Source organism: Monodelphis domestica, chromosome 5, assembly GCF_027887165.1.
Source record: "Monodelphis domestica isolate mMonDom1 chromosome 5, mMonDom1.pri, whole genome shotgun sequence".
NCBI classification, from domain to species: Eukaryota; Metazoa; Chordata; class Mammalia; order Didelphimorphia; family Didelphidae; genus Monodelphis; species Monodelphis domestica.
In genome coordinates this window covers 203,293,049-203,305,643 of record NC_077231.1, presented here as the reverse complement: position 1 = coordinate 203,305,643, position 12,595 = coordinate 203,293,049, and the positions used below count along the sequence as shown (strand labels likewise).

Genomic DNA, 12,595 nt, shown 5'->3' with positions numbered 1-12,595 from the left:
AAAATGAAAATTTAGGAAACCTAGGTTCCATCTCACATCAACCAACTTGGCAAAGAATTACAATTTTTTACAAGGTATAAAAGGTGGCATCATAGGAAAATCAGGAGAAAACAATTTAGATCTATGGATGAGGGAGAGTTCATGATCAAATTAGAAATGGAGCATCATTGGATAATTTTGATTACATAAGATTTTAAAAGCTTTGCATAAAACTAATAGTCCCAAAATTAAAAGTAAATGAAGGGGAAAAAAATCTTTGGAGTGAATATCTCTGATAAAGATCTCATGTCTAAGATATATAGGAAAATGCTTCAAATTTATGAAATTAAGAATCCTTCCCCAATTGATAAATGGCAAAAGATATGAACAGGTAATTTCCAGAGTTAAACACAAACCATTGAAAGTCATAAAGGAAAAAAGAAAAAAATCTTCTATAAATTTAAACAACACTAAAGTATCACATACCATCTCACCTATCATATTAGCACAGCTGACAAAAAAGGAAAAGGACAGATGCTGGAAGGGATGTGGGAAAATAGATACATTAATGTATTGTTGGTAGAACTGTGAATTGAATACAACCAATCTAGGAAACAATTAGAAGCTATGCCAAAAAATGTTATTACATGATACATATCCTTTGACCCAATGATTCTACTACTAAGTCTATACCACAAAAATATCAAAGAAAGAGGAAAAGGTCCATCCATATGTACAAAAATACTTATAACAGTCCTTTTTGTAATTGCAAAGACCTGAAATCTAAGCAGGGCACCCATCAATTGGGGAATAGCTGAACAAGTTATGCTTTATGAATGTGACAGATATTATAAGAAATGAGATGATTCAGAGGCCAGCCAGCAACTGGCAAAACAATATTGGCTTTTACTTTTCACATTTTAACTCTCATAAGGAAAGGCTCAATGATATGTATATGGGTAAAAATAAAGCAAGAAATTCAAGGCAAAGAATGCATTTGAATCTGCCTCAGGAGTAGGAAAACCTAGTTTCAATCACTGAAAAAAGGATATTTAGTTCAGGCCAACACAGGAAAACAGGGAATGGCTCTTCCGAGAAGCTTCCATCAGATTTGGTACACTCCAAAGTTTCCAGCTCTCTATCTCTTTCTAATAAATATATGAGATTCTGGGCTGAGGTGTGTCTTTGAACCAGTTTGCTCCCACAAATCAATTATTTAATTTTCAATTTGATCATTCACACCTCAGAAATCAGCAACAACTACAATCAGGACTTGATTTACTGTTTTGTTGATTAGAAAAGTAATAGTGAAAATGTCAATGAATCAAATTAAACTTACAAGTGTAATGTATATACTTTTTTTTTTCCTGAGAGTTATTTAACATTTATTAGCACTCCTCTGCCTAGGTCTTTCATGCTAGTATACATCAGGGCACCCTTATTAGGCAGGCGGAGAGACAACAGGTTTTATAGGAAGGACAAGGGTAGATTCTTATCAGTTCCCTATAGGTGATGTTACAGATAAGAAGATGCTAAGTATTGACTTGTGAAGACTCTGGTTAAATACATATGGGAATGGAAGTTTCCTTAAAAGAGCAGGGCATGGAGTCTAGCAGGAAGAGGAAGCATATTTATAGCAGAGATACATTTGCTGCAAGGGAGCATCTCTGAGAAACTGAAAATGAAGAGAGGCCTTCTGTACTATCATAATGATTTAGAGAGCATTCTACTGTAGAATTTTTATTTTCTCAACTTAAAAAAAAAAACTTTGCTAGTTCCATTTGTCATATATAATACCTATTTTCTTGACTGGCTGGCTGAAGAGAGCACTCAGCCTGAAGAAAGGAAGATTTAATTTTAAATGTATTCTTAAGACACTTCATTGGCTGTGCGACCTCAGGCAAATCACTTAACTTCTCTTTGCCTCAGTTTCCTCATCTGTAAAATGGGAGAAATAATAGCACCTACCTCCCCAAGACTATTGTAAGGATCAAATGAGATGATGAATGTACAGAACTTAGCACACTGCCAGGCACATAATACTAAATAAATGTTACCTATTGTCATGATTATTATTATTTCAAACTAATCTGGAAAAGCTTGTATAAACTGATGGAATGTGAACTGAAGAAAACCAATAGAACAATTTTTACAGTAACAACAATATTGTAAAAACAACTTTGAAAAGTTGCCTCTGATCAATCCAATGACCAGCCATGATTCCAGAAGGCTAGCAATGAAACATTCTACTCATTCTTCTGATAGAGAGGTAATGGAATTAAGAGTCCAGAATGAAATATATACACATTGCATGTGTGCATGACATGGCCAATGTAGGAATATTTTGCTTGACTATACATTATTTGTTAAAAGATCTCTGGTTTTCCTTCTTTTTCAATAGGAGGATGTGGGAAAGTGGAAGAGGAGGTAGATTTTGGTTAATTGAAAAATAATTTAAAATAAAAAATTAACTAGTAGCCTGTGAACTTGTTTTTAAAATACTTTTTTATTTCTTTTGTAATCCTGTGCATTTTATGCATTTAAAAACATTATTATGAGTTGGGATCCATAGGCTTTATCAGATTGCCAAAAGAGTCTATAACCAAAAAAAAAGTTAAGAATCTCTATAAAAGCAAATCTGGCTGTCTCAATAATGCCTCAATCTTAAGAGATTCCAAAAAGACCCTCACTGCCTACAACTGCTTTTGCTTTTAATCATACTACTGCTTTGAGGGCACCATCATTCATTTACCCACTCACCCATGGTTCAAACATTGGCTTTTTCATAAACTCTAACCATTCATATCCACTCAATTTACAAGTCCTAGTGAATCTAGCTTCATGATACCTTCCAAATCATAACATACTATTCTCTCCTTCCCCTCTATTCCCACAGCAACTTTCTTACTATTGACCCCCCTCACTAGCAGCTGCTTGGCTCTTTACTAAAATTATGATTCACATTTCCACAGTCCTTTTAAGGTTTATGAAATATTTTGCCAGTCATTCTGTGATATAATTTTAAGTATCTTTTCATCTACTCTTTCCTTTTCATGTCATTCTTCATGGCACTGCTAGATTAATCTTATTTATGCATAAATTTGGTCACATTACTCTCCTGATCAAAAATCATTGATGAATACCCAATTCTGAATAAAATTAAAACATTCACCTAGCAATCAAGACCCCTGCAGTTATAGCTGGCAAAAACCAGAAGCAGAAGAGATCAGAAGAGAAGCAGAATGATCTGGCCTGAAACCTTTGGAGGAACCTGGAAAGAAATGTGTGCCTTGCTGATGGAAGTAAATCCTTTTTGTTATAAATGGATACCTTGAGAGCTTAGGAAGTGTTATATCAGAAGAGAAGTGACCACCAGAAGCCCATGGCATTGGCCAACAGCAAACTCACTGATAATATACTTCAGATAATATACTTCACAAACTGCCCGATAAATGTAGTAAGAAATCTGAGGAATTTGGAAAAACATATAAAGATATGTACAAGTGTATGAAAAATAAGTAAAAGCAGACTATACACAGCTAAAACAAACAAACAAAAAAAAAACAGATAAAAGGATCACTAAAACAGAAGCTGCAGTCTTAATAACTAAAAAACTTCCCAACAGTCCTAGAGGAGAGATAATGAAACATTTTGATGAGAAAAGAAAGTAAAATGTTGCATGTTTTACCATGCAAGGTCACTGTATTGGTTTTTTTGTTTTAACTGTTTTTCTTTATTGGTTTTTTGTTTTTACTGTTTTTCTTTGTTGCCAAAAAAAAGCAAGGAAAAGATATACATATATATTTTAAGGGTTAACAAAACAGTTTATTTTAATGAAGAGGAAGAATATAGGGCATCTGCCAGAAAGGCCCCCATTAAAGGATCCTCATCAAGAGTCATTGAGATCTATAGACTATTTAGTATACAATCTCTTCATTTTACAAATGAGGAGACTGAGATTAAGAATGTGCAAGATTATAGACTGAGAAAGATCTGAACCCAGGTCCTATTTTTGCAAATCTCTTTTCAGTAAACCTGATCAATAAAAGTAAGTGCAGCATTGAATCATCCCTTGACCCAATTGTCCTAGGATGCCCAGTTTAGAGAAAGCATCAGCCTAATTGTGATAGAAAGACAAGCAAAATGGGCATGATTTTTGAGTCTGAGCAAATGAACCTTGTTTTAACAGGAATGACAGATATTGAAAATCATACAGTCAGGTCTACTTCCCTTTTTACAAATCATTTTATAGTGAAGAGGAATGCAGTAAATAAAGAGAATAAAAATAAATTGGAAAATATAGACGATGGCCAATTCTTGCTATAAGTTAGATGTGATATAATTATGGCTATATTATAATATAATTATATAACAGGATCTAACTGGGTACAGATGGCACAGATTTTCTTTTTTTTTCCTTTCAGGAAAGTCCATATTACCATAGAATAAAAGGTATCTTTGAGATAGTCTCTGAATTCAAGAACTTTAAGTTCTCAAGTCCAAATAAACACAAATAAAGCTGGTTTTTTTTTTTAATGTTCATTGTTTTAAATTCAGTGTGGAACAAAAAGTTCGGAATGTACCTGGCTTTTCAGGTTCATTCACATAAAAGAAAGTAGCATTAAATAGTGTTACATCTGAATAGGAAAGAAAAAAATTATATATGTGGTATCTGAGAGCAAGCGTTTATGCTTTGCTATACATTTTTTCTTTCAGTCTCTCACTCTGATAAAACTATGAGACCATGCTGGTAAGAAACAGGGATGAAATAATCTACTGTACACTAGTTTCACATATTCAATTATCTGCTATCTTTCTTTTCTGTCCACCAGAATTAATGTCATGCCTTCAAATTGCATTGAGGATGGTGGAAGGGAGTAAAAAGAGAGAAAGTTTTACAAATGGCTTCAATTGCTTTCAATTGCAAGGGTCTCAGGGAAGAGGGTACAGGGCAGGGGAGGTGTAAGATTTTCAAGGAGGGATGAAAAGGTTTGGGAAAGCTACTATGAGTATGACAGTTTGAGTGTAAAAGGATAGCCTTGATATAGTGAGGAGTCAGTTGAAAATATGTAACATTAACAATAACCTTGGAAAAACTAGTCTACTCTATTCCCCAGAACATATGACTAAGTAAAATTCTTACTTCCAAACTTCCCCTAACTTAGAATACCCTTGCATAGATTTCTCTACTTCCCTTCTGTTCAGAAAATGTTAGCCTTCCTTTAAGACCCAGCTTCTGTAGCTTCGATGAGGAATTCCTAGTTCTCCTTATATTCGACCTTAACAATAATAGCAAGTAATCACAAGGATTATTCACCATGATCAGGTGGGATTTATAACAAGAATACAATGATGATTCAATATTAGAAAAACCATCCACATAATTGACCTTAACAATAATAGCAAGTAATCACAAGGATTATTCACCATGATCAGGTGGGATTTATAACAAGAATACAATGATGATTTAATATTAGAAAAACCATCCACATAATTGACCATAACAACCAAACCAACAGAAATCACATGATTCTCTCAATAGATGCAAAAAGTCTTCAACACTCATTCCTATTGAAAACATTTTAGAGTATGGGAATAGAAGGATCTTTCCTAAAAATAATAAACAGTATATATTTAAAACCATCAGCAAGCATCATCTGCAATGGGGATAAATTAGAAGACTTCCCAATAAGATCAGGAGTGAAACAAGGATGCCCATTATCATCTCTGTTATTTAACAGTGTACTAGAAGCACTAGCAGTAGCAATCAGAGAAGAAAAAGAAATTGAAGGTATTAAAATAGGCAATGAGGAAACTAAATTATATCTCTTATCAGATGATATGATGGCCTACTTAAAGAATCCTAGAGAATCAACTAAAAAACTAGTGGAAAAAATCAACAACTTTAGCAAAGTTGCAGGATACAAAATAAACCCACATAAATCATCAGCATTTCTACACATCTCCAACACATCTCAGCAGCAAGTTAGAAAGAGAAATTCCCTTTAAAATCACCATAGACAATATAAAATACTTAGGAATCTATGTGCCAAGACAAACACAGGAACTATATGAACACAACTACAAAACACTCTCCACACAATTAAAACTAGATCTAAATAATTGGAAAAACATTAATTGCTCATGGGTAAGATAAGCTAACATAATAAAAATGACAATCCTACCCAAATTATTTTACTTATTTGGTGCCATATCCACCAAACTACCAAAAAACTTGTTTACAGAATTAGAAAAAACAATAACAAAGTTTATATGGAAGAACAAAAGATCAAGAATATTAAGGGAAATAATGGGAAAAATGCAAAGGAAGGTGGCCTAGCAATACTGGATCTTAAACTATACTATAAAGCAGTGGTCATCAAAACAATATGGTACTGGCTAAGACAGAAGGGAGGATCAGTGGAATAGATTTAGGGTAAATGACCTCAGCAAGCTAGTATTTGATAAACCCAAAGATCCCAGCTTTTGGGACAAGAACTCACTATTTGACAAAATCTGCAGGGAACATTGGAAAACAGTGTGGGAGAGATTAGGTTTAGATCAACAAACTCATCTTCTAAAGACATTGAAAGGAAGACTGCCCAATGGAACACCTTTCCTGGGAGTCAGTTCCTTGTTCCCCAATTCATATACTCAGAGATGTCTTGATTTGCTGTTAGAAGAGTTCTACAGGCCAACCCTTACATTCTAGGCCCTGCCTCTACAGTTGTAAATCAGAGATAATTCAGCATCCTAGCTTATCAGTTGCTCCCATTCCACCTCTATCTCAAATTACTCGGTCTTTGTTGCAAGGCTGCGTATTTCTGCTTCTTCTATGTCAATTAATTTCTCTGCTAACTTAAACCTCCCTGCATGGGCAGAGTTTAAAAGCACTTTTACATTCAGGACACTTAAAGTCTTAAGAACTATTAATTCTCTTAAGAATCAGGCAGGCCACTTATACCTAAGAGTTGATTTCTAACATACTTTGATTTTTTTTAACCCTTCCAAGATTTCAAAACCCGTCTACAGCTCCTCGTTCTTTAAAAAAACAAAAATAACTTTCATTTGATTTTATTTCCTGCAAACTATCCTCCTATATCCCTTTAACAGCAAAACTCCTAGAAAAAGTCATCTAGTTATTGCCTATATTCTTTCACCTCCCCCTCACTACTCAACTCCTTACAATATGGCTTCCATATGTACCACTCCAATGAATGTGTATTACAAGGTTATTAACAATCTATTACTAAAAGCCTTTCCTCTATCTTTACCATTCTTGATTTATTTCCTTATGGATCTACGTGGTCAAAGTGACTAAGGACCTCCCAAATTGATGAAAAGGAAAGGGAGGAAAAAAGTATTTATTATGTACCTATTATGTACCATATACTATGTTAATTAAGTACAGCGCTTTACAAATATCTAATTTAATCTTCACAACTCGAGGAGGCAGATTTTATTATTATCCCCATTTTACAAATGAGGAAAATTAGGCATACAGAAAAATGAAGTGACAGGTCCACAGTCAAATAGCTAGTGGTGACTGCGTCTAGATTTGAACTGTTAAGTTTTCCTCACTTCAGGCCATACACTCTATCCACTCTGCAACTTAGCTGCTTCAACAACAGGTCAATTTGAATACTGTGATTCTCTTTTCAATTTGTCCTGCCTCTCTAATTAAAGAGGTAAAAAATTAGAGGAAACACCAAAATGTATGCAGCACATTTTAGTAATCTTTACAGATCAGAATATCACTTTATTAGCTTAAGACCATAAAAGAATTATGTAAAGTTTGCTTTGTCCATAAAATGATCAAATTTGAAATATTTAGGGATCTGAAGGCCAAGAACCACCACTACCACCACCACCATTCTACCCCAGAAAAATGAGAAAAAATAGGGAGCAAAAGGTTTGGGTTCTTAATCTCCACATACCCCAGCAAACAATTTGGAGAGATAAGAAATCAAAAACATAATATAAAAGGGAAATTGCTCTAATCAGGCCAGACTGCAAGTTGCTTAAAGATCCTAACTTTCTTCAACTTCTTGATATTTCCAAAACCTTTGCAGGCCCATCCCTTCCCTTCCTCCCAATGATGCCCAAATGTCTGGCAAAAAAAATCTTCTATAAAATGAGGCACACTTAAACTTTCCTTTAATATGACCACTACCACACCTGCATCCCTCCAGTAGGAACAAAAGTTTTTTCAGCTTAAGAAACAGAATCAGTCTCCCAATAAAAATTTTCCTGGACTCAACTACATCATGTTCAATTTTTAAAAGTTAACAATTCAGGAATATAATGATAACCATGTCTCAGGTCCCAACTACAAGCACTATACTATTAGACTATGCAACCTCAAAGTCTAGCTGCAGGATCAAGTACACTTGTTTTAAATTCATACCTTCTACTGCCAATTCAATAGGGTTCTATCCCTTCTTTCACAAATTTATAATCTGACCTCCATACCAGAAATTCAGGGGTGGGACACCAGACATGATCTAGTGGTCTCTCAAAAACAGGAACATCAAATCAAATATGCAGATTCCATTTCAAATTCCTATGATGGCATTTAGTAAGCTTCCCTGATATCACACCTTTCAAGAATGAGAAAGTTAAAGCAGAAGCAATATACTATCTTTTCCCCTCTCTAGCTAAGGGCTAGAGTGCTTTTCTGTCTTCATGATCAAACAGAATTTGGCTCCCAAATATTTTAAAGAACATACAGGAATTTGGAAAAGGAAAATAGGAAAGGATGAACGTTTTAGACATTGAGAATAGTATGAGCAAAAGTATGAAGTGCAATGCACATTCATGTTTTAGTTTGGTTGGAGCTGGAGGATGGTAACATAACAATGAAAAGAAAGTACAAGAATGTGGAAGACTTTCCAGGTTAAAAACTTTGAATATGGCACGGTAAACAATAAGGATATAAAGGATAGACAGGCAGTCACAAGACCCATTAGGCAGTTACTGCAATCATCTAGGCAAATAAATAGAGATGAAGTGCATGATTATAACAGTGGTAGCAGTGTGAGGAAATAGACAGCCTGAAGTCCTCAAGGAACTTACATTCTACTGGGGATACAACTCACAAGATAATTTGAGGAAAGGGAAAACACTACTAAGGAATTCAGGAATGGTTTCCCATAGAAATCTTAAAGGAAGCTAAAGATTCTAAATGTCAGGAGTGACAAGAAGACTGCATTTCTAGCATGGAAATTTCAAGGACAAACCTCTGCAAAGGTTGGCTGAAATGAAGAGCACATGATATTAAATACAATCGAAAAGGTAGGCTAGCATCTAGCTTCTTTTGTATGGAGAGAATAAAGATTGGTGAAGGGGATAAGTAAGATTTTACTGTAAGATTCTTTTTGGAGGGAGGAGGAGTTCAGGGTGATGAGGGCCAAACTATGGTAGTGGTCATCTGAGCAGAGAGAAGGCTAATAAGAAAGATGTTTTCCAAGCCACCTGCCTCAAAGATAGCAATGTGACCAGGGATATAGCTCAACACCTCTCTGAAAAAAAACTCTTAAGGTGGAATCAACAGAAATCTTGGCCTTAAGAAATACAGGAGAAAGAAAAATCAAAGATAACAGGGAAAGTCTTCAATATAAAAAACTAACTGAATGGTGGCACCACTGACAGAAACAGCAAAATTAGAAGGAAGAAGAGGTTTTTCGGGGGCAACTGTCTACATAATCCAAAAGCTTAATCTGACCATAGGTCGTTTGGCCCCATTCACAGAGCTGGATCTTGTCACAGGCAAAAAAAACTACAGCCAAACTGTGGTCTGGTGGAAAGAGCAATGGACTGGGGGTCAAAACAATCAGCATGTCCTAGTGGAAGCTTCCTAATACACTTTTAGTAACTGTCAGAGAGCAGCAAAATTTCTAAACATTATGAAACTATGGAGTAGGAGGATGAGGTACTGGGCAGAACATTTTTTTAAGTGTTATCTAACTATTTATATATGTAGCTATTTATATGAATATCTACATATACTTGTTTAAACACTGATTCCATTTAGGAAAATAATAGCTCACATATATACAATGGTTATAATAATATGCATTATATACATCGTATAACGTATACATATGTATTATATAAAGCATACACATACTGTATTACAACATACATACAATGTCAATATACAATGTATAATACATTATATATACAACGACTCTGGGAGATAAGGCAAGATATGTATATTATTCTCATTTTACAGATTAGGAAAGAGGTCCAGGGCTTCTGAAACCAAATCTCTTCTGACTCCACTCTGCTTATAAAACAATCTTGTCTGGCATGCTGCAAATCCATGGGGAAACTGGGAAGGAAGGGGGATTATGTCTTAAAAGAAAAACTTTTTGGTGAGATGGTGGAAAGGGGGCGCTGGGGAAGGGAAAAGACTTTCTTCCACTTTTTTTTTCTTTTCTGAGCCTTCACACGTCCAAATCTGAGTCCATTTCTTCATTTGTATCTGGAGAATAATTCAGAACTCCCCCGCATCAGAGACAAATAAGTGTGAAGACACTCTGACCTCTAGAGAATATCCAGCCTCGATTAGACTATTCTGGGGAATGGGTCAGGGACAAACCTCTTAGTCTTGGCCCGGGTGATGTAGAGTGCTCGGCCCAGGTGCTTTAGCAAGTAGTCACAGATTGATTGCCTGGTGGATTTGCAGTGGCCTGTCTACACTCCACTCCGTAATCAAGACCCCGACAGAACGCAGCGCCCTTATTCTTGGCTCCTCCCTCTCCCAGGATCTCGGAGAACTTGAACCCGCTCCGCTCCTCTGCCCCCACCCTTCTCCTCTCACGACACCCCAACTCTACCGACGCTCACCACGTTCCCCAAGCTCCTCTCCTGGGACTACGCGCCCCTCTTCGGGCGCCACCCGAGGCTCCGCGGACCCCCCAGCTCCCAGCCCCGTGCGGACTTCTCCTTCCGCCAGCCCTAGCTCCGGCGCCTCCCGGGCCGCACGCCGTGCCCCCCGCCAAGCTTGCCCGAGCTTGGCCCGAGCGCTGTGGCGGCGGCGGCCCTAACGCCTGCGTCCAGGCCGGGCGAGGCGGACCAGGCCGGGCAGGCCGGGGGCAGCGAAGGCCGCGCCTCCGTCCCTCCTCCCCCTGCCGCCCCCTCCCCCGGCAGCAGCAGCAGCAGCGGCAGCGGCGGCGGCGGCGGCAGCAGCAGCAGCAGTAACAGCAGCAGCAGGCCCGGGCCTCTTCTCGCCGCCCCCGCTCCCCCGTTACGCCGCCCCCAAGGTCGGGGCGCAGTCCCCCGGGCGGGCCCCGCACTCACTCCGGGAGGTAGGTGGAGGAGAAGGAGCTCCACTTGTGCAGCGCGTAAGGTAGCAGCCGGCTCTCAGGCGCCGCAGCGCCAGCCCCGCCAGCCGCCATCTTGTCAGCTCCCAACCCGCCGCCGCGGCCGCCGCCGACGCTGGCAGCGCCGAGGGGACAGGAGGGCAGGGGCGGGGCTTACTCTTAAAGGGGCCGCAGTCCCGTCCGGCGCAGCGGGCGCGCACTCGCGGCTATGTGTCGGCCTGTGCTCAGCATCCGCACGCCTTCCGAAGCTCTCTAGAGCATCATTCCCCGAAGTGCACCTGGTGGAGCCAACGAGCCCCGAGAGGACACCGTCCTCTCTGCTACCCTTGGATATCTCGAATCGAGATTCCTGTATTGCATTAAGCTGATAACTAGGGGGAAAGAGGACATTAGGAATCCGGAGGGGAAGGGACTGATGGAAGGAAGAGGGCATAGGTGCAGAAGAATGAGGAAAGAGGCTGGTGCCTGAGATATTTTAAAAGAGGGGAGAAATGATGGCATGTTCACGTCGTCGCCTTTATTCTTTTCTTTTTTCCCTGCTCTCCTTCCCTTCCCCCCTCCTCAAATTCCTGTCCATATGTCTAGAATTGAAAACCAGCTCAGGAAAGGGACAAGCACAGGAGTCCAGGGAGGTCCCATCCTGAATAGATCAGGGTTCCATTGCTATAGGGAAGCACCCGTTGTTCAGCCAAGGATCCTATTTCTGTAGCACTGGGCAAACATGGGCTGGGCGTTTTAATGAACATTAGTCGAATTGAATTAAATTGAGCAATGGAGTTGTCCTACTTTTTAAATACTGTTCCGGGATGGTCAAGAACCCTTGTGGTGTCATGATAATACTTGTTCCCTTTGGTAGTCTATCCACAAAGATGGCTGCCTTACCTTAACCACATAGAAATTTTAAATCATAGTAATATAATTAGGTAGAAATTTAACCAAAGAGAGAAATTTTTAGATAAATAGAAATATAGCCAAAAAGATATCATCCCTTGGTAATCACTTAGCTATTGAAAAACATCCCAGGCTCTCTTCACACAAGTCAGGGCCCTTAAGTACCCATACAGCTTTGGTTGGAGAATATGTTTTCTTCATACTTATCTAAAGAATATATCTTAGTAGCATTTGTATAACCCAGTGGAATTGCTTGTCGACTCCTGGAGGGAGAAGGGAAGTGGGAAGGGGGGAAATGAACCATGCAAACATGGGAAACTGTTTTTAATTTTTTTAAATATATGTGAAAAATTGAAAAAAAAAAGTTCAGAGGCAAACAAATAAATAATGTATCTTGG

The 12,595-nt window shown here is 38.3% G+C and overlaps 1 protein-coding gene across 2 annotated transcripts in view; it reads right to left on the bottom strand.

Moving 5' to 3' along the window:
* The window catches only part of MKLN1 (muskelin 1), a 242,854-nt gene extending 230,849 nt beyond the window's left edge, over nucleotides 1–12,005 (bottom strand). Inside the window, exon 1 of one of the 2 annotated variants that reach the window (XM_001367124.4) lies at nucleotides 11,284–12,005. In XM_001367124.4, the coding sequence (XP_001367161.1) occupies nucleotides 11,284–11,381 (98 nt within the window). In that variant the 5' untranslated portion in view covers nucleotides 11,382–12,005. The remainder of the gene's footprint in view (nucleotides 1–11,283) is intronic. The other variant, XM_016426163.2, reaches the window with a different exon arrangement.
* Nucleotides 12,006–12,595: the final 590 nt, after the last annotated feature.